The 19122-nt window shown below is 57.0% G+C and overlaps 7 protein-coding genes across 7 annotated transcripts; 6 read left to right on the top strand and 1 right to left on the bottom strand.

The window, feature by feature from the left end:
• Nucleotides 1–905: 905 nt before the first annotated feature.
• W97_05617 (uncharacterized protein) lies at nucleotides 906–5471 on the top strand (the record flags this gene model as incomplete). The annotated part of the gene is made up of 2 exons (XM_007783351.1): nucleotides 906–952; nucleotides 1022–5471. The coding sequence occupies 2 exons, from the start codon at nucleotides 906–908 to the stop codon at nucleotides 5469–5471; spliced, it is 4497 nt and encodes a 1498-aa protein (XP_007781541.1).
• A 623-nt stretch (nucleotides 5472–6094) lies between these two features.
• W97_05616 (uncharacterized protein) lies at nucleotides 6095–11743 on the top strand (the record flags this gene model as incomplete). Its single annotated transcript, XM_007783350.1, has 1 exon — nucleotides 6095–11743. One exon carries the CDS (start codon nucleotides 6095–6097, stop codon nucleotides 11741–11743), a length of 5649 nt encoding a protein of 1882 aa, XP_007781540.1.
• Nucleotides 11744–12762: 1019 nt separating this feature from the next.
• Nucleotides 12763–13285, top strand: W97_05615 (uncharacterized protein; the record flags this gene model as incomplete). Its single annotated transcript, XM_007783349.1, has 2 exons — nucleotides 12763–12891; nucleotides 12950–13285. 2 exons carry the CDS (start codon nucleotides 12763–12765, stop codon nucleotides 13283–13285), a joined length of 465 nt encoding a protein of 154 aa, XP_007781539.1.
• Nucleotides 13286–13683: 398 nt separating this feature from the next.
• On the top strand, nucleotides 13684–14297 carry W97_05614 (uncharacterized protein; the record flags this gene model as incomplete). Its single annotated transcript, XM_007783348.1, has 2 exons — nucleotides 13684–13889; nucleotides 14045–14297. The coding sequence occupies 2 exons, from the start codon at nucleotides 13684–13686 to the stop codon at nucleotides 14295–14297; spliced, it is 459 nt and encodes a 152-aa protein (XP_007781538.1).
• A 1174-nt stretch (nucleotides 14298–15471) lies between these two features.
• Nucleotides 15472–16248, top strand: W97_05613 (eukaryotic phosphomannomutase; the record flags this gene model as incomplete). Its single annotated transcript, XM_007783347.1, has 1 exon — nucleotides 15472–16248. One exon carries the CDS (start codon nucleotides 15472–15474, stop codon nucleotides 16246–16248), a length of 777 nt encoding a protein of 258 aa, XP_007781537.1.
• A 790-nt stretch (nucleotides 16249–17038) lies between these two features.
• Nucleotides 17039–17595, top strand: W97_05612 (uncharacterized protein; the record flags this gene model as incomplete). Its single annotated transcript, XM_007783346.1, has 3 exons — nucleotides 17039–17101; nucleotides 17161–17343; nucleotides 17404–17595. 3 exons carry the CDS (start codon nucleotides 17039–17041, stop codon nucleotides 17593–17595), a joined length of 438 nt encoding a protein of 145 aa, XP_007781536.1.
• Nucleotides 17596–18022: 427 nt separating this feature from the next.
• Nucleotides 18023–18814, bottom strand: W97_05611 (uncharacterized protein; the record flags this gene model as incomplete). Its single annotated transcript, XM_007783345.1, has 1 exon — nucleotides 18023–18814. One exon carries the CDS (start codon nucleotides 18812–18814, stop codon nucleotides 18023–18025), a length of 792 nt encoding a protein of 263 aa, XP_007781535.1.
• Between the last annotated feature and the right edge of the window lie 308 nt (nucleotides 18815–19122).

The following is a 19122-nucleotide window of genomic DNA, read 5'->3' as shown; positions in this document are numbered from 1 at the left end:
GTTGGTGGTTATTTAGGGGTCGCTTGGGCTGAGGTCGAGGGAACTGGGGGCAACTGAGGGTGAGATGGATCAGGCGCTTCTCGAGTGTATGTAGTGTGTGCGGGTGTGAGATCGAGTGTTCGTGAGCGAGCCGTGGTCTGGTGGGAGTAGTTGAGGCAGAAATCTTTCGGAAACGGCCAGCATGCACAAAGGCCACAGATCCGCAAGGCTAAGGTGTCTCAAATGCAGGTAACGGGTGATCGAGGAGCTGTCACTAACAATCACCCGCAATGCATTCTTTCATTGGACTTTACACAGCCACTGGCCTGCAGGCCGCGATGGATGATGCCTGCAGATGTAGAATCCGGCTCCACCACCACCGAAGGCTACATATCAACTTGCAGGCACACGACTCGATCCCCTTCCTCGTCGCATCTTCAGTTGCTCAATTGCGCCTTGTAACACTCTCTTTGTGGTACTCAGTAGAGGCCGCTGGAGCTCGTTGATCACGGTCCTGCTGCTGGCCGTCCGCCAAGCCAACTTCTGCACCAAATCAGGTTCGCGGCTGTTTCCAGCATCGCCGGCCTTCGTGATAAAGACCTCCACCTCCACCTCCACCTCCACCTCCGCCTCCGCCTCCTACGCTCAACCCTCTACCGGCGCTTGCGCGTTCGCCTTCCTTAGTACCCTTGAGTGCATCAGGCGGCGCCTGGAGAGCTTCAGATACCAACATTCAGCACGCCCTGCATTGGTTGCGTCTCTTGGGTGCATCGCCGCATTGTTGGCCTCAGGTCTCCAACAGCTACTCGAATCGCTTTTTTTAGACTCAATGTCGCGTTAGGCCTCCACGCGCAGCAAAGCATCCGCTCGCTTCGCGATAGTAACTAATACCCAGCCTTGCTGTGGACTCTCTTCCACCATCAACAATGTCCCGGCCATACCAGTTCACACCGGACCAGGCGAGATCGCCATTGTAAGCGTACTCTCAAGACAGGAATACCTTTACCGTTTGTCGAGGAGCCAATCACTGACTATTTGGCAGAGACCGACAGCCACCGAACCCGTTCCCAGCTGGACAGCCGCCCTCATTCAAGACGAACGTTAATCGCGCCAAAACCAAGCGATGGGTCGAGGCCAAGTCATACTCGTACGACGGCGATGACTGGGGTGATGCCGACGAGTACGATGAATACGGAGGGTACGACGGGCCGTCCGTCCAGCAGCCAACAGGCCTAAGGCAGCCAGGTCAGGGCGTTGGAAGCGTGAATGAAGGCGAACGCAACTACATGGACCCTGCTTCCTCCGCTTCAGTTGGGCACCATCGCACAACGTCATACGACAGAGGCGATGAGTACCGCGATTTCTCATCTGGCTCACATATGTCTCCTTCCGGACAATCGCAGATCAACAACATGGATGGATCGTCAAACACCCGCTTCAACCCTACGATGACAAGTCCTGGCGGGATGGCCCCCGTCGCCGGCGTACCGCCCAATCAGCAGTACTATGCAGCAGGGCCTCCACTGCACGTACAGACCAACGCGCCGACTTACCACCAGCCACAAGGCGGTTACGGGGACCTTTCCTCCGGCGCTCGACAGTCGAGCGCAACGAGTTGGGGCCAGTCTCCTCTCGCCGAGTCTACATCGAACTTGGACCCTCAGCAGCGACGAGACTTCACCCCGTCTGCAATGCCCCAGCCCTTACACACACATGCTCCACAAGGTTTGCCAAGCGCTGGCTCCTCCACCGGCGGGTCGTTCCCACCTCGGAAGGGCAGCCTAAGCCAGTCATCACCCACAAGCCCGTTCGCCTCAGCATCGGCTGGAGCGCCACCTTCAGAGCCCACGTCAGCCACCACAGGAGAACGCAGGCCGAGCAACCCAGCCAAAGCGTTACCTTTCATCCGTCCTGCCGACATCTACAAGCGCATCGAGGAGGAACGACAAAGGGAGCGCCAGTCAATGGACTCGTCAAGGCCGAGTATGGATTCTCTGACGCGCCCGACGGAAGAGGTTGGGGCTTCTGCCACTTCACCCAGGCAGAGAGTTAGCTCGGATAGCTTGGGACCGTCTGGTGGTGGAAGATCTAGTTCTGACTCCACGCGTGAGGGCGCTGATTCCAGTCGGCTGCAGAAACCAGCTTTGGAAACCGTACCGGAGAAGAAGAGCGAGTACAACCTTCCCGGGTTTTCTGTCGCCAACCCGATTTTGGCAAAAATATTGGGAGCGAAGCACGTCGATTCTCCGTCTTCACCAACCCGATCTGCTGAACCAAGCAGCGAGGAACCCCCCATGCAGTCTGCAGCTATTCCCGCTTCGCAGCCTGCGAGTGGAATACCGACGTTCCCTGAAGATCATAGGCCTCCCTGGGAAGCGGCTGAGCGACCTGCCGAGGCCGGTGCGCAGCCTGCACAGCCATCAAGCGTCGAGACCCCCCGTGCTTCTGCCGCCGGAGAACAGCCGAGACTCGACATTCCTCAGATGAGCTCTCAGTCAGCGCAGCCAGTGAGCCCTGTGCAGCACCAATCGCCTTGGGGCTTCCGCTCTGCCGTCAACAGGGCTTTCGAGAGAAACGACGACGTGTCCGTGCCTCCCACGCCGGTATCAAGCGGCATATCACCGCCAGAGTCTGACGTGTCGAGGAGCAATACAACTAGCACATCTGGTATCAGCCCAATATTGAGTCGTGCACCGAGTGAAGCTACAGCAGCTATGAGGGCCGGCGACGCTCCCGCGCCAGCAGTTCATGATGGCAGCAATCAGTTTCAGATCCCAAGGCAACGACCCGGTTCCACCGACTCGACCGCCACTCTGCAGAATCTGCAGCAGATACCACGGAGGACTCCACCTGAGCATTCGAGGAACGTCTCAAACGAGTCGTATCGCCGAAATCTAGGCACTCCAAGCTCTGGAAACAGCCCAGCTCGTTCGCCTGCCATCAAGGCGCAAACACAGCTCCCTGAACCAGAGGTTGCTCAGCTTGAGACTGTTGGTCCTACCGACTTCACCACTAGGGAAGCAGACATCGCAGCCGTGGTCAACAACAGTGCAGACAACGAGGCTCCTATCGCAGCTCAAATGACAAAAGATGCCCCTGCCGCTTTCTTGGAACACCGCAAGAACACCAGCGATGCCGATCTCAATCCGGTCCCAAGGTCGGGCTCACCCGTGTCGAGATCTGGGTCTCCTGGCAAGGGCAGGGTACGAGATCTAGCGGAGAAGTTTGATGCAGACTCACGACGTAACTCGACACATTCTGTCGAATCAAGGCGCAGCGTTGTTTCCTGGACCGGAAGCACCCCTGCAGGCAGCCGATCGAACAGTCCGGTTAAGGAGGAAGCATCCTCAAAGCCACTGCCGTCGGAACGCCCAGCCGCGGACAGAGTATTGAGCTTCAGGCCCAAGCTTCCCGGCGGATGGGAGTCGTTCGCTACAACCACCGGAACAATGACACCTACCGATGCACCTGAGGACCCGCGGACGCGACAAGAGTCACCCGTGCCATCCACACTCCGGCAGAGCACTGTTCCAGATGCACAAACACCAACCAGAGCTCCACCGTTGGAGGAGGAAGACTCAGAGCCTGACTTTACCCCGACAACAAAGAAGCGATCAGTCGCACCGGCTGGACTGCCCGATCCTCTAACTGATCCCCTGGGTGCCGCGGCATACGCGGGCAGTGCAATGGCGGAAGCGCTCAAAGCTTCAATGGGGCTTGGCGAGGATACTGAATCTGAGGAGCGCAAGGAAGAGGCGCGACGTCACGAAGAACCGCGCAAGAACCGGTCTGTGGGCGATGTCTTCCTTCGGCCGCTCGCGCTTGATAGGAAGGCTTCGTCCATAGCGTCTTCGAGTGCGCCGCCTACGCCGCCACCCAAGGACGATTCAGTCTTTGACACCAGGGAGAGGGGGACATACGGAGGCTTGTCTTCTGCGGCGCCTCTCGACAGGCAAGACGCCGGGTTCTCAGCACAGGAGGCTCCCTCATTTAGTACCGCTCGTCCTCCTTTGACCTCGGAACTAAGCACGGATACGTCGATGGATGATCTGGAAAGCGACCGTTTGAGAAAGGAGATCGAACAGAGCTTAAACGACCCTCGGTCATCCGTTCCTGGTTATGCTGAGCCCGAGCCGACGATGTCATCTCATCTAGCACCGGCGACACAAGAACCGGCTAAGAGAGAAAGTTCCATCCTCCCTAGCGAGTACGATAGTTACTGGGCGAGCAGAAACTCTTATGAGCCTGAGCAACCTCGTCTCTCTGCCGAGACGCCAAGGCCGGGAGCCGAACTGCAATCGGAGCCCCAGATGCAGCAAGAGACAGGTCGTGCTCCAGAGACAGCGGTTACTGAAGCAGCATCTGCAAAGACGGCCTTCAACACCAGACCTGATCTGCTCAACCAGCGCTTCAGCTGGGAGAACAGCCAGACCGATCTTTCTCGACAGCCATCAGTGAACGCTCCCGTGTCGGAGCTATCGACTGATACATCCAACGACACTCCCAGGGCTGGCTCGCCACTATTGCAAGTCATCGATGAGGATCCCAAGTTACAGCAGTTCGACGGAGTGCGGGGAGCGTATGCAGGCACCGCGGAGACCGGCCCGTCATACCAACAGCAGTCTGTCCTCGCGAACCCTCAGGCGGCTGAACAGCACCTCTCAAGGGAGCTGCCAGCGGGTGCCGCAGCCACACTCGGCATGCCGCAGCCGAGCCAAGCAGCCCATTCAGCCGAAATGCCATCTCGCAGATCCCAAGAGGGCCTCCACGTCGTGAACGCAGAGTCCGGAGAGATCCCTCAACTGCCCAGCCCAGAGGTGCACAAACCGGCCAGGGAATCCATGATCGGCCCCGCCGAGCTTCCAGCCGAACTCGCCCAGCAGCGCCAAGAGCAGCCCCTACCTCCGCTCCCAGCGCAACAGGTACCGCACTCTCCAACCCAGCAAGACCGCATCCCGCCCTTCCGCGAGATCCTCCAGATCAAGTCCGCGCCCGACCGCATCGCAACCTACAACCGGACGCGCCAGCAGTTCGCAGAGATGCACACGGGGCTGACGGATTGGACTACCGCCATGCTCGCCGCGCGGCCTGAGTACGCGGATGTCGCATCTGCTGCCTCCCAGCGCCGGCCTTCGATCTCGGCAACCACCCCGGCGGGCTCGATGAGGCATAGGCATCGTGCGCCGTCGCTCTCGCTTCCCACGCTTTCCACGCTTCCCATATTCGGTAACAAGAGCAACGCCGGCGCTGCCCCGCAACCGCAGCAGCAACACCAGCCGGTCACCGCTGGCTCGTCTGATCCGGTGTATGAGGGCCAGGGATCGAGTCCTGGCGGCGCGGCGGCTAATAGGGAGAAGATGCAGGCGAAGGGGAAAGAGCTTTTCCATACGGCTGGTGTACTGAGCGGTAAGGCGACCGTGGGGGCGAAAGGGCTGTTTGCGAAGGGGAAGAGTAGGTTTAGGGGCAGTGGGGGTGTTGAGAAGGTAGAATGATTTCTTTTCTGTCATCTCTCCAGCACGCATCTACCCTGCAAGAATCTTCTCGGCACGACATGCGAAACAGATTGAAGGACTGGTTGTTTCTTTCATGGGATATATCCTTGCAGCGTTCTGAGATGAAGCTTGTTGGGGTCTGGTGTTTTTCCATTGATGTTCCGCGCCTGCACGAGTGCCGCCCTCACGACGATCTCCTAGCCCATTACTTGCTACCCGGTCGGACTTTTGCTAGCGCCGAAGATCGCATGTAAGATAAGACCGGCGAGTACAGTTACATTCCTCGTAGTCAATCTCCATTAAGCAAACTTGAATGAACACATGTTGATTGTTCTTCGTGCACCTAGGCCCCCGATACCAGAGCATCTTCTACCTCCATCGCTTCCTCCCCACCGCCGCTCTCCGCCTCCTCCTCCCAGGCACCGCCTTCCTCCCTCTCCTCGCGCCCCTCCGCCTACTCCCAACCCTCAAACACCTCCCAACCACCCTCAGCCTCTGTGCCCGACCCTAGTCCCACCGCCGTCGCAGTCTACTCCGTCTCCATCCCCACTCCTACATTCCCTCCCCCAAACACAACTACCTTCGCACCCTTCGATCCCGAAACGGACCCCCTCCCCACCCTCATGGCCTTCCACCCAGCCTCGGAAGAAAAAGAACGAGCGGAAGCTGCACCCTCCTTCTCGTCCTACGAACCCGTCGACCCGGGCTCAAGGTCTCGGTCTAAATCCCTTGCTGGCCCCTCAAATACCACGGCCGCCTCGTTCGCTGCGAGTGACGACGCGTCCACAGACCCGCCGAACGACCCGCGCCTGATCAAGAAGAGGAGCAGCTCCATGCCTAGGATGCCGGACCTCCCCTTCCAGCTTGCAGGCGCGGGACACATCCTCTCCGCGTATGCGCCAAGCGGCGGGCAGAGTCCACGGAGCCGCGCGCGGAGCGATTTCAACAGCGAGGCGGCGACAGCGGGGCCGTTGGAACGGGTCGAGAGTCGGGGGATGCTGCCTCAGCCGGCGGGCGAAGCACCTCACGCCGACCGGCCCGCAACACGAGACGCGGAGGCGAGCAGCAACGCCGGTGGGAAAGAGAAGGTAGCCGATGAGGCCCTACTGGACCCGAAATTCTTCCCCTCGCTGCGACGAGGATCTGCCGCTGGCGCTCTGCCTGGCCCCTCGTCCTCCCAGCCGGACCTACGTCAGCCAGCCACCATCTCGAACATGAAATATCAGCCCAGAACGGGCGCGGCGCACAGCACCGTCTCACTCCCACCGCACAGGCTGCCGACGTGGTTGAGTCGTGAACCGGGCCCGAGGGCCGGAGACACGCTCGTGTTGCGTGCGATGAAGGATTCAGATGCCGAAGCCGAGGCTGAGGCTGAGGCCGAGCTTGCCGCCGCTCACAGCAATGCCGATGGGAATAGTAATGGCCAGACCGCGGCTGGTGGCTTCGACTTCCTTCCCCCGGGAGAGGGCGCCAGTCATACGGCTCCCATTAGTCAGCAGCAGCAATCTGCACCGTCCTCGGGTCCCATCGCAGCAGCAGTGGGGCCCGAGGGGCCGGCGGCAAGCGCTACACCGCCACCGGTACCGTCGGTGGACAACAAGGCACGCAGGAAGAGCGCGGGCAGGTTGATGTCCTTCTCGAGCAGCAAGAGCAGTCTTGTGAGCCACAGGTACGAGGATATGCGGCCGAGAACGCCGCCTGTGTTTGTGGACCATAAGCTCGGCGGGACTAGTACGCTAGCGGTCGCGGGCGAGGCTGCTGCGGCGGAAGCGGCTCCTGCGGTGTTGAATGCGGATGGAGAGATGCCGAGAGATGATGATGCTGCGGAGGGCGCCGTGCCCCAGCGCGCATTGACGAAGCGGGAGGGCCAGCTGCTGGCGCTGCTGGGGGATGAGCGGCGCAGGACGTTGCAGAAGCCAGCCGGTTCCGATGTTGATAGTGGAGAGCCGCTGGAAAGTGATGTCCTAGACGTCTTGCCCGAGGGAGAGGATGACAACGACGTCGTGAACAATTTCCCTCGCCGCGCGATGACGAAGCGGGAAGCGCAGTTGCTGAAGCTGTTGGGAGAGGAACGGCGCAAGACGGTCGAGGGGCCTGCTGGTACCGGTATCATTGGCGAATTGCCAGAACCTGGAGACGAAGTGCAGGTGGGTGGTGAGACGGCTGCAGGGACAAGCCTCCACAGTTGGAACCAGGACGACGAGATCCGCGAGGTCGAAAACAACTTCCCACAGCGCGCGATGACGAAGAGAGAAGCGCAGCTCCTGAGCCTACTGGGCGATGAGCGACGAAGGACCCTGCAGCAACACCGACCGGATGATCCGCAGGAGGAGAGCTCGAAGAGTGCTAGTCTACGGACCACGCAGACGAACGAGCAGCTCGTAGGAGCTGAGAACACGGTGCCCCAGCGGACGTTAACGAAGCGCGAAGGCCAGCTGCTGCAGTTGCTTAGGAATGAGCGTCGCATAACGCTGCAGGAGCCTTCTTCTGATGGTGCATTGGAGTCTGGGAGTAAGGCTCCCGCCGGTCATACAGCTGATGGAGAGCTTTACAACGCAGGTTCGATGCCGCGAAGCCAGAACGCAGAAGTGATGCCCGAACAAGGTTTCGCTTCTGAGGGCGTGGCGGCAATACCACAGCATAACAACGAGGAAGTAGTTGCTGCATCTGCGGATAGTCCCATTCTTGCCAAGCGGGAGAGCCAGCTCTTAGGCTTTCTGGCGCAGGAGCATAGAAAACGACATACAGCGCACACGTTCGACCCTGCAGATACGGCACTCGTCAGTGATCAAAGGGAGTCAGTGGTGCTGCGGAGAAGTGAGGAAGCCAGGAGGTCAAAGGAGAGGCAGCACACTGCAGCTGAGCTGGAAGGTCCCGTCACGGAACACCTCCAGGAAGAGTCAGCAGCTGCCATGGTAGATCAGCCTGAGGAGGACGCTATCAGGCGGGACAACTCAGTCTCAGTTAGGAGGGAGAGCAATCTCTTGGCTTTCCTCGCCGACGAGCGGAGGAAGCGCGAGGATCCGCAGACAGCTGTCGCTTCACCAGTCGAGCATCCACAGGAAGATTTGGACGCAATACAGCCGACACCGTCTGTGGCGACTTCCCAAACGCGGGTTGACAGCGAAAGCCACCAAGCGAGTGAGAGTCCGCTCGGCCTCAGGAGGGAGAGTAACCTGCTTGCTTTCCTTGCGGACGAACAGAAGAGGCGGGATGAGGCGCAGAGAGCCAGCCCTGTACAGTCTGTGTCGTATGCTAGTCATCAACCGGGACCTCTGGGATCTTCAATGAGTGCTGCAAGTGAAGAAGGCATGGGCGATTTTAGGGGTGGTATGGAACAAGCTGTCCAAGATGAGCGACAAATTACGCTCTCTGCATTGATGGCAAACGACCTCGATAGTCAGCGGCCTCTAGAGGCGCGCGCACCACAATTGGAGAGATCAGCAGTGCCATACCATCAGATGGAGTCCACAGAGTCTTTAGGGAGCGGCACGACTGGAGAAGATTCACTTGCTATCTCAAGGCGACCAAGCCGATTGATGGCTTTGATGTGGGCAGACTCGAGCAGGGACCGGCTTGCACCATCGCCATCAGAACCTGGATCTCGGCCGGGCACGTCTTCGGCGGTGAGAGCTCTAGAAGAGAACCATACCGCGAACGATCAGACGGCTTCGCAGCTTGAAGGGTCTCTTCGTGGTCAGTCTATCAGAGGCGGTGAGGTCCAGTCTTCAGTCGCAGCCGGAAGTGAGGCACCAATGACCTATCTTGATTACCGCGAAAGTCAACTACTCGGGTTCTTCGCCGCCGAACGCGCACACCAACATGACCAACCCACCGAAGGTGCCGGAAGATCTGCAAATGACAGGCCACGAACAGCGGATGACGGGCACCTCTCCATCAATGATTCGAGGCCCAGTGACGTAAGCACCCGAATCGGAAGCCACGCAGCACCAGATAGCATCGACCGAGGCTTTGACGATGTTGAAGGCAATGAGCGTGGGCGACAGCAGTGGCCTCAATCGGGTACGCAGCCGTTGCCGGTAGACCAAGCCTCGGTGCAACATACTGACAGCGGCATGCCACAGCGTGGCGAAATCATGGACGCAGATGATGACCGCCCGATGTCGTATCTGCCTGTAGCAAGGGACGCTTCGGGGATTGCGCAGGAGCACATTGACTTCAACCGTCCTCAAGGGCCGGCCGTCGCGGCAACGACGGAACAGTACACAGATCAGCCATCGAGTGGGCAGCAGCACCATACAGGAGCTCTGTACAGCCAGGACCCTTGCGCGTATGGTCGGCAGCCAGATATCTACGGCGCTAGGCCGCAAGAGGCGGTGAATCAGAATGGATATAGGCGCCAAATAGATCCTGCCATAGACCCGCGTCAGCATTCTTCGGAGTATTCGCTTCCCGGCGTAGGGCCTCCTTCCGCCTCCTCTACACCTGATGAGAGGCGGAGCAAACGGGGGTCAATACTGAAGAGTATGAGCCGAAAAGAATCACCGAGCGCTTCAATTTCTGTCCTGACCGAGCGGATGGATCCTCGTCTAGTTGCACCCGAGCCGCAGCGTGGTCTCTCTTATACAACCGACGGCGGCTCGGCAGACGGCAGCAGTACTCACGACGACAAGAGCAGAAGGAGGTCTGGCATATTCAGCGGTTTCAGAGCACGTAGCATTGGTGCAGGTTCACGCAAGAGTAGGGACAGCCCAAATGGCACATCTGACGCATTGCCGAGGGAGCACACGGAGCTGCAGCATCCGCCCAGTCTGGTCCCTGCAGGTGGTGTTCCTCCCACCCAACTAGTCGCAGCCTATGAGGAAGAAAAAGCCAAGAAACTACAACGGTCATCTACGTCAAGCGCGCCGGAGACGCACAAGAAGAAGCGGTTCTCGGGGCTCGCCAGTCTCTTTGGGCGGTCTAAGCATCGAAGCACGTCTCCAAAGCCGAACAAGCTTTCCAAGTCTGCCTCTAGCGCCCATCCTAGACACCAAGAACGGTTGCGAGAAGGACAGTCTCACACGCCTTCTCGTAGCAGTACTGTGCACTCCTCTGCGTATACCGGCGCAAGCAGCCGATTCGAGTCGGCAACAGTCGTTGGACCTCATCCAGCTCCTCAAAACATTCCGCCAATCCCTTCGAGTATGCATATGGGAGCGTTGCCCACCACACAAGCCAACCCTATGCCGGAAAGGGAACAAGGCCAGGGAACACCACCAGGTGGCTACTACGCTCCACCCCGCTTCTCCCATTCTCCTGGCACGAGTGGCTATTCAGCAATCGAACAACAAGCAATGGTAGCCCGACGCGTGTCATCACCTTCGCTGTCAAGCATAGGCACCAATCAGCACGGCCGTCGCACCAGTTCTATCCCCAGCGAGCCGCGATACGACACTCCGCCCGTCCCCGGAGCTTACCGCAGCGGCAGCAGCGAGTACGTCTCGCCTGTCCAAGGACCCCAAGGCCCCCAAGGCCAATGGGGTCCGGGACGCCGGCGAGGCTCGCAAGATGCCCTGTCCCCGCAAATATCCAATCAGTCACAGCAGAGAGTCACTGCATTCGATCTCCTGTCCAATCCCCACGGCTCACCACCAGCGCAGTCCCAGCAGCGGCAAGGCTCTAATGGCTACCCGTACAGGCAGCAGACGCGCATGGGCTCGATCGTCGAAGCGACACACCAGGAGCGGCCGTGGAATATCAGCTTGCCGGAAGGGGCGACTCCGACAGAGGAAGAGCGCGCAGTCATGAATGCGGAGATGTGGGAAAGGGCCAGGTCGGCGCCGCTTTTGCAACAGCAGCAGCAGCGGTATCAGCCGGAGAATGTGAAGTTGCAGAACCTCGACCAGTACCCGCAGCAATCGCAGGGCTTCCAGCGGCAGTTTATGCCGAGCCAACATCCGCCGCTGCAGTATTGTCACCCAGAAGGCTATGGACAACCCGGCCCTACGCAGCCACAGCAGTATGGGACTCAGCCTTACCCTGCTCCCCACGCAACCACGTCGCCCGTTGTTGGTACTTCTCCATCAAACCAGCAACATACCCGTCCGGCATTACAGGATCACCAACACCAATCAGCCACCAGCAACTACGACGACGACGACGAAGAAGACTTATATGCCCCTCCCAGAAGCAGTGGAGCGGAGCAGCAAGCTAGGAACGGCACGCGGGGGACTCATTCGTCGCAGCCCAGCACCGATGATGCATTGGTGATGCGAGGGGCGAGCTACCCGGGCCAGGAGTGGCAGCCGAGGTGGGACGGGGAGGATTGAAAACTGCGGCCTCAACTTGGGTATTGTTATGCTTAGTTTGTATATTGTGGGGATCTGGCTGTATTTATCCTGGATCTGCGTTGGGTCTCTATTTGCATTTCTTGTTCAATATCTTCGCCACTTAGGGAGAGGAAGTCCTTGCTGCATATTACTGGCACTTGGTTGTTAATCTACTTTTCGTTTCTGGGTTATATTCTTACCTTAAAAGTAACCTCTTTCCTTCTGTAAACAACTCTCAGCGTAGGCGTTGTTGGACTCATCACGATGCATAGCGTGCCTTCATAGCTGTGTTCATGGACATTGTCCTCCTAGCCGTCTAATAGCAATTGCACATCGCTACTCTCCAACGTCTATCTCACAGTCATCACCCAGAAGCTCCGCTTATAAGACAGTCCTGCCATCAATACAGTAAACCGCGTGTAACGGCTGAGAACAAAGAGTGCATGTCATCCACAGCTCGCGTTGGCGTTCTTTGCAGCATTCTCGTAGCAACTGGGTAATATTGTGGTCTTCAAACCAAAAGATTATGGTGTGTTGATCACCTGACGAACAGTCTAATGCAGAGGTTTTGCGTGTCGCTTGACTTTACTAGGCATACCTTCAAAGACCACGACGGCCGAGAGAACATATTACAGGCCTTCAGCTTCGCAATTTCCACAACTCGGTTCGTCGGCCCCTTTGCAAACCCAAAGCCAGCTCTGCCTGTACTGCCAGTAAGGGACTGGCGCCTGTATGGGAGATTTGTCGGTTGGTCATCGCACACTGCCGAGCAGAAATACCGAGTTATCCACGCTGGGTTTGCACAGTATAATTCCTCTTTGCAAGCAAGCCGGTTTCCAGGAAGCACGGGGTGATTCCAGAAAAGCAACAATGGATTTGCTAAGCCCAGCGGAGAACAGAACGCCCCTACAAAAGGCATCCCACTTCCGCTTCCGTAGAAGACAGTCGCTCCGGTCACTTCGCTCTGCCTTTGGCGAAAATCGATAGTTGGGTTTCTTTCCCGTGATCGACGACACAACATGGCGGACCCAGCAGCAGTAGCACGGGTGAGAGCAGATCTACAGAGCCGTCTCGACGCGCTCAGCATACTCGACTTCCTATGCTGCATGTACATCGTTACCGAATGGCGCGGGGGTATGCTCACCTTCGTAAGTCTTTCATCGCGCCTAGAGCGGCGTCTGCAAACATAACACTGACAGCCACCAGGTCTACGTGGATGCTCAACAAGGGTCTAGCGACGTCTGGTTCAGGCTCGCCGAGGTCCGCATAGCTAACGGGGCCTTCTTCTGGCTACGGCAGGCCGTGATACAAGCACCTCCCGAGGGAAACTCTTGGCCGGAGGGTAGTACGATCCCGCATCCCAGAGAGGTTACGAGAGTGCAGGAAATCGACGAGAAGTATCTCGAGCTGATACTGGGGTTCTTGGACTCGGGCAAGGTGCAGCTGCCTGATGGTTCTTGTTTCATGGGCATGGTCAATAGAGAGATTGAAGAGACCATTGCTGCAAATGCTGCGGGGCCTTTGACGTTCTTCCCAAGTTGAGGCACCTACCGTTGGAGAGGAAGCTGCAATCAATATTTTCATACAGAAAACGAAACATGGCTGTCATGGACAAACTAGGAGGATGCAACAGACTTTCCTGGAGAACGGCGGGACTTTTGCCATAACCTACAACACTCTCGCTCTATCAGAAAGCAGCCGTAGAGTCATGACGGCTACGACGATGACTAGGAAGTCTCCTGAGTTGAACTCTGACCCTTAAGACCCTGAGGCATACAAAATACGTGAACCTCGGCTCAACCCCGGCTCCAAGATGATTCTCGAACCTCATCACCAAACCTCATCCAAGCTCCATATCGCCATCCCTCTATCCATCCACAACACCAACCACATCCCTCACCACTACATCCATCACCAGCTTCACTAAAACACTGTCTAAGATGCCTCGTCAATCCCGCGGTTCAGCTCCTCCCCGCCGGCCCGTCGCCGCGCCCGCAAGGCCAAATGTTACGCCTCCCCAGCAGCCGCAAGCCCGGCCTGCGACGACCGCTGCTCGCCCACCTGCCCAGGCGCAGGCACCTCACCCACCAGCTCAGGCACAAGGCCAGAGCCCGGGACTATTTGGCCAGATGGCCAGCACCGCTGCGTAAGTCACACCCCATAGCCGGACCTCGGAACGTATGGCGCTAGGGCAGGGATGGGGCCTGAGGCATTCGTCCTCTCCCATCCCCTCGCGCCGTACGAGGCAGGACTCAGTTTGCACAATCGTAAGAATGAACGTCACGCTAACACCATCCGCAGCGGTGTCGCAGTCGGCTCCTCAATCGGCCACGCCATAGGCGGCTTCTTCGGCGGCGGCTCCTCCGCGCCGGCTGAGGCCCAGCAGACCAACGCCTCCGCCACCGGCGACAACAGCTACAACGAGCCGGCACGCTGTGCGACAGACGTCAACAACTTCAAGAACTGCATGAACGAGAACCAGGGCGACCTGACTATCTGCGGGTGGTATCTGGATCAGCTGAAGGCGTGCCAGGCGGCGGCGAGGGGGTATTAGATGTAGAGACGCGGGTTCGGGAAGAATATAGGGGCTGATGCTGGAAGGCTAGATAGCTTGAAAGGTTGGCAGGGAGCATGAAGATGCATTGCTCGGAGTTACTGGTTGGCAGTATATTGTTGCCACACCTTGGCACGATCTAAGCGCTCGATTAGGGCTTTCGCCTCTCCCTTGTAAAAGCTGTTTCACTTCACAAATGATCAAAGCCTGTGTCTTCTGGTAAAAGCCCGTTTACCCTCCATCAGATGAACTCTACGGGAGGCCACCTCAATCTAGCGGTCATCATCCTGGCATGCAGAACGTCACACTGCCATAGTTCCCCTATACCGTCATCGAAGATGTTCAAGTGTTTGCTAACATTGAACGCTTGGCTTCCAAACGTCTCTCTGCGTACCGTCTCAAGCTGAGAATGACAACGGCCAACATCTCGGTGTCAATGTCGGAAAGGCTGTCGAGGAATGTTCCCCTGCCGATGGTCCTTGACACAACCAGATATAACATTCCGTCTTTGTGCTCCATTCCATCCGTTGATATCTTTGCCCATAGAGTATTTGCGTCACAGCAGTCGTGTTCTGTCATGCCGGAATACTCTCAGTTCGCGGATCAGACCCGACACGGGACATCCTGCTATTGTATGATTCCATTGACGGACATCTATGGCATGATGCTCACGACCCCCAGGGACGATACATGACCGAACAGATCGTAGCTCTGTGCCAGATTGTCCTCAAAGAGAAGCCTGATCGAAAGCGTGTGGGATCATCCGCGTTGCCAAGAGCACTTCCGGAAGTTCCCAATGGACCCTTTGCGCATCCCATTCACCAATCCCGATCCTCAGGTGCATATTGCTCAGTTGGCCCGTTCGGAAAGCGTTCGTGATATGATACTGATTCACATCCCAGGTTACTACCCCACTATCCACGGAGCATCCTTAGCATACACAAATCCATCGCGAAGAATTAGCGTCGAGGCCTCTACAGGCCACGTGGGAAGCTCCAATTCAAGAGCCAAGATCGCTAAGCTTTTAGATTTCAGTCCGAGGCCAGCAATCGAATTGGTGAAAGTAAACAGAAGAGTGACGGTCCCATTCCAGCCGCCTATCGGAGCCTCGATACTCACCCACTCCAGCGCGAACAACACCACCCAACGTCCCATCTGAGCACGGAGCCCCAGAATGATCAAACTCGTCGCTTTCGATCTCGATGGGACGCTTGCAGCGAGCAAGCAGCCGTTGGAAGACATCATGGGCGAGGCACTGGCCGACCTGCTGACCGTTGCCCATGTCGCCATCATCTCGGGCGGTGACTGGCCGCAGTTCGAGAAGCAAGTCGCGAGCCGATTGCCGCCGCGGGCGGACCCGTCGAAGCTGTGGTTGATGCCGACCACTGGAACGAAGCTATACACATACAAGGAGGACGAGTGGCATGTGGTTTATGCCGAGCTGTTCAGCGACGACATGAAGAGGAAGATCCTCGAGGCGTTCGATGCGTCGCTGGACGCGACCGGTTTTACCCCACAGAAGACATGGGGCGAGCGAATCGAGGATCGCGGAAGTCAGATCACCTTCTCCGCCCTCGGGCAGCAAGCACCCATTTCGGAGAAACAGCACTGGGATCCTTATTTCGAGAAGCGCAAGGTGATCCAGGCCGACTTGTGCTCGCGGCTACCCGAGCTATCAATCAACATGGGCGGAACCACCTCTATTGACATTACGAAGAAAGACGTCGATAAGGGATACGGCCTGAAGAGGCTGAGCAGCGAGAGCAAGATCCCGCTTGAACAGATGGTATTTATCGGCGACGCCATCTTTCCCGGCGGCAACGACTATCCCGCCAAGGAGCTCGGCCTACACACGGTCGATGTCAAGAACCCAGACGGCACACTGGCCGCAATTGCTGCCCTCGTTGCGTGCCTCTCTTCGACGCCGAATCACGCATCTATCGAACCTTGAGCCAAGGAGGACGCCCCGAAAGGGTGTCTCGCTTAGGATTGGGTGGGGGCCGGTGGAGGGCTATGAGATCGCATTTCTGCATCAATATATTCCGATTTTTAGAACACGCAGTAGCGAACGTAGCTCGCTGGAGTTCCCGAGTCGGATTTTACGTTCGATACTGGCGGACATAGGAAAGACTTTACTTTCCGCAGCTTATCAACGGACTAGAGGGCTTGGCACAGAGCAACAGCATCCGCATGCATTGTATGCAGCAGTCACATTGCATAACCATCGGAGCATTTCTTACTAAATCGAACCATGCATCTGCCTTGCTTCCATGTACGAGATAAGACAAAGCGTTCACTCACGGCTTTCACACCTTGTTCGCGGTTGCTTGTCTATACGAACCATTCACAATTTATTCTACAGTGTCTCCCTCTCTTGCAGATTGTAGGGCTAGAGCCTCTTGTCTCTCGTAAGCCTCTATCGAGCAGCAATTTCGCCTGACAGCCTGTCAACATGTCCTCGAAGCCGCGAAAAAGAGCTATAGATAAACTTCCAGCCGAGCCACGGATCAAGAGGGAGATGGAAGTTCTCGGAATAGGCATGTCGCGGCCTGGAACTGCATGTTAGTCTTAGCCCGTAACCGTTTCGACGTCTACGGTAATCTTAGTGCCAGTTCGTCTTAGCAACGGCCGCTGCGTTGAACATCCTTGGTTATCGCAGCTGCCATGCCCGTGAAATCTTTCAACTAGAAGTGCCAGGCGAATGGCATGTGCAATGCTGGAGAGAGGCGACTCTAGCCAAGATGTATGGTAATGGCAAGCCATACGGCAAGGCCGAGTTCGACAAGCTCCTGAGGAACTATAGTGTAAGTCATTGATAAACCACTGGCTGCTTCATCGCTGACATTCGACCACCACAAATTAGGCTGTAACAGATGTGCCCTGCATCAGCTTCGCGGACGAGCTGATCCAAGCCTACCCAAAAGCAAAGGTCGTACTCACCACGCGCGATCCAGCCAAGTGGATCGTTTCTTTTGAGAGCCTGATTCTCAAGATTGCCGAGAGCGATGAGTATAAATGGGTCAGAGCAGTAGGGTGTATTGATACTGTACGTTAACCGGTCTGTGGTTCCCCAGCTTGATACCTTAGCTAACCTCAGCACTTTCAGGAGTTTCTTGGGCCGTATCTCGACTGGATAAACATGTTCCTGCGATACTGGACCAATGGTGACTGGCAGAACCGAGAGAAACTAATTCAGGCCATGCTCGATGAAGGATTGGCAGAACTTATTTTTTCTCTCGAATTTGAGCAAGGAAGCGGGTCTGACAGAAAAAATCACTCGTTCGCCCTTACGCACTAAGAAAGCAGCAAGTTGCGACTCGATGTCACTAGATGCGCCGATGATTGCAGCCGTCAAAGGAGTACTCGGTTCGGTAACGAGTTGCGATCGATCACCTCGGACGAGGATAAAGTTGTTGCCGTTGGAGGCGGGCTGAGCGCCGTCAGAAACAAAGGAGTTACTACTGGAGCGAGACGGATCGCGAATCTCGAGTATCGATCTGTTTGCTAATATTGAACGCTTGGCTTCCAAATGAGCGCTTGAGTCTGATTCCTACGCTCTTCCTCTATTCCTTCCGTAGTTGTATCAGCTGTTGGCATCAGCTTAGGCAATACGGCTGATATGCTGCACCAAACCTCCCACTGCCTGATAGCTCTCATATGATACGACGCTCCATGCGAGCGTGCTCGGCAAGTCTGTCGCCCGCGTAAAAAGCTACGACGTGTGCTCAACCTGACTGCTTCTTCGCCTCTTTCTTCGCCTTCTTCTTCTGCCTCTTAGCCGCATTCCTTTCCACCTTCTTCTCAGCCCTCTTCTCGACTCTTATGCGTTTCTTCTCCGGATCATTGCTATGTCTCAACTTCTTCTTCTTCGCAGGCTCTGACGGAACCCCGCCCCTCTCATTCACGGCCGACGTATCCTCTTGAGCCGTCGTCTCCGCTTCGGGTTCCAGCTCTCCCTCTTCGCTGCCTTCCTCCTGCGCCTCCTCCGCCACTTCCCCATCCTCCTCAGCTTCCTCAATCTCCTCGGCCTTCCTCTTCCTCGCCGTCATCTCAGCCTGCAGCCTCACTTTCGCCGCCTCCAGCGCCTCCAGCTTCTCCCTCGCCACCTCCTTCTCCCTGGCCTGCCTTTCCGCCCTCTCCCGATCAAACCGCTCGTTCCCGGCCAATCCCGACTTGATAAACCGCTGGGCCGCGCTCTTGTCTAGCGTCTGCGTCCTGTTGATAGCGGCCGGACCCGCCTCGGCCAGCTTGATCTTCTCGTTGTACTGCTTCACGCGCATGATCTCTGTGAAAATGGGGTGCGTCTTTGCATTCACGCCGTTGAGCGAGAGGTAGGAGAACAGCAGGGACTCGATGGCGTAGGTGGTTAGGACGTGCAGTTTTGCTTTGTCGAGGAGGGGCAGCTTGGAAGCGGTTTGGGAGAGAGGGGTGGTGAGGAGGGGGGCGAGGGAGTCTTGTAGGTCGTCGATAGATGAAGAGAGTGAGGAGAGGAGGGGCGCTAGGGTGGTGGTGTCCATTGTGGTGGTGGTTGTGGTGGACTTTAGATCAAGGCTCTTAGGTGGACGTGAGGTTTCGATGGCTGCGCGGTTTAGACGAGTTCGAATCCGTGTTCACAATAGGGCCGCCTGAACAGGTATATCCGCTCTCTTGAGCTGTTCTGACCGTAAATGACTTGGTGTTGCGGCGTCGGTAGCTTTTTGATAACGGAAGAAGGTTATTCCAGCTCTGCTTCCAGAAAATCAAGGTTGCAGCATTTCACACGTGCTTTGTGCCTTGAAATGCGGCAACCTTTATTTTAGGTCGCCCTTCTCCCCCTGCAGGCGTC

The sequence above is a fragment of the Coniosporium apollinis genome (genome assembly GCF_000281105.1).
Source record: "Coniosporium apollinis CBS 100218 chromosome Unknown supercont1.26, whole genome shotgun sequence".
NCBI lineage: Eukaryota > Fungi > Ascomycota > Dothideomycetes > Coniosporium > Coniosporium apollinis.
The sequence above is the reverse complement of the archived record's forward strand: the minus strand, read 5'-3'. Positions and strand labels throughout refer to the sequence as shown.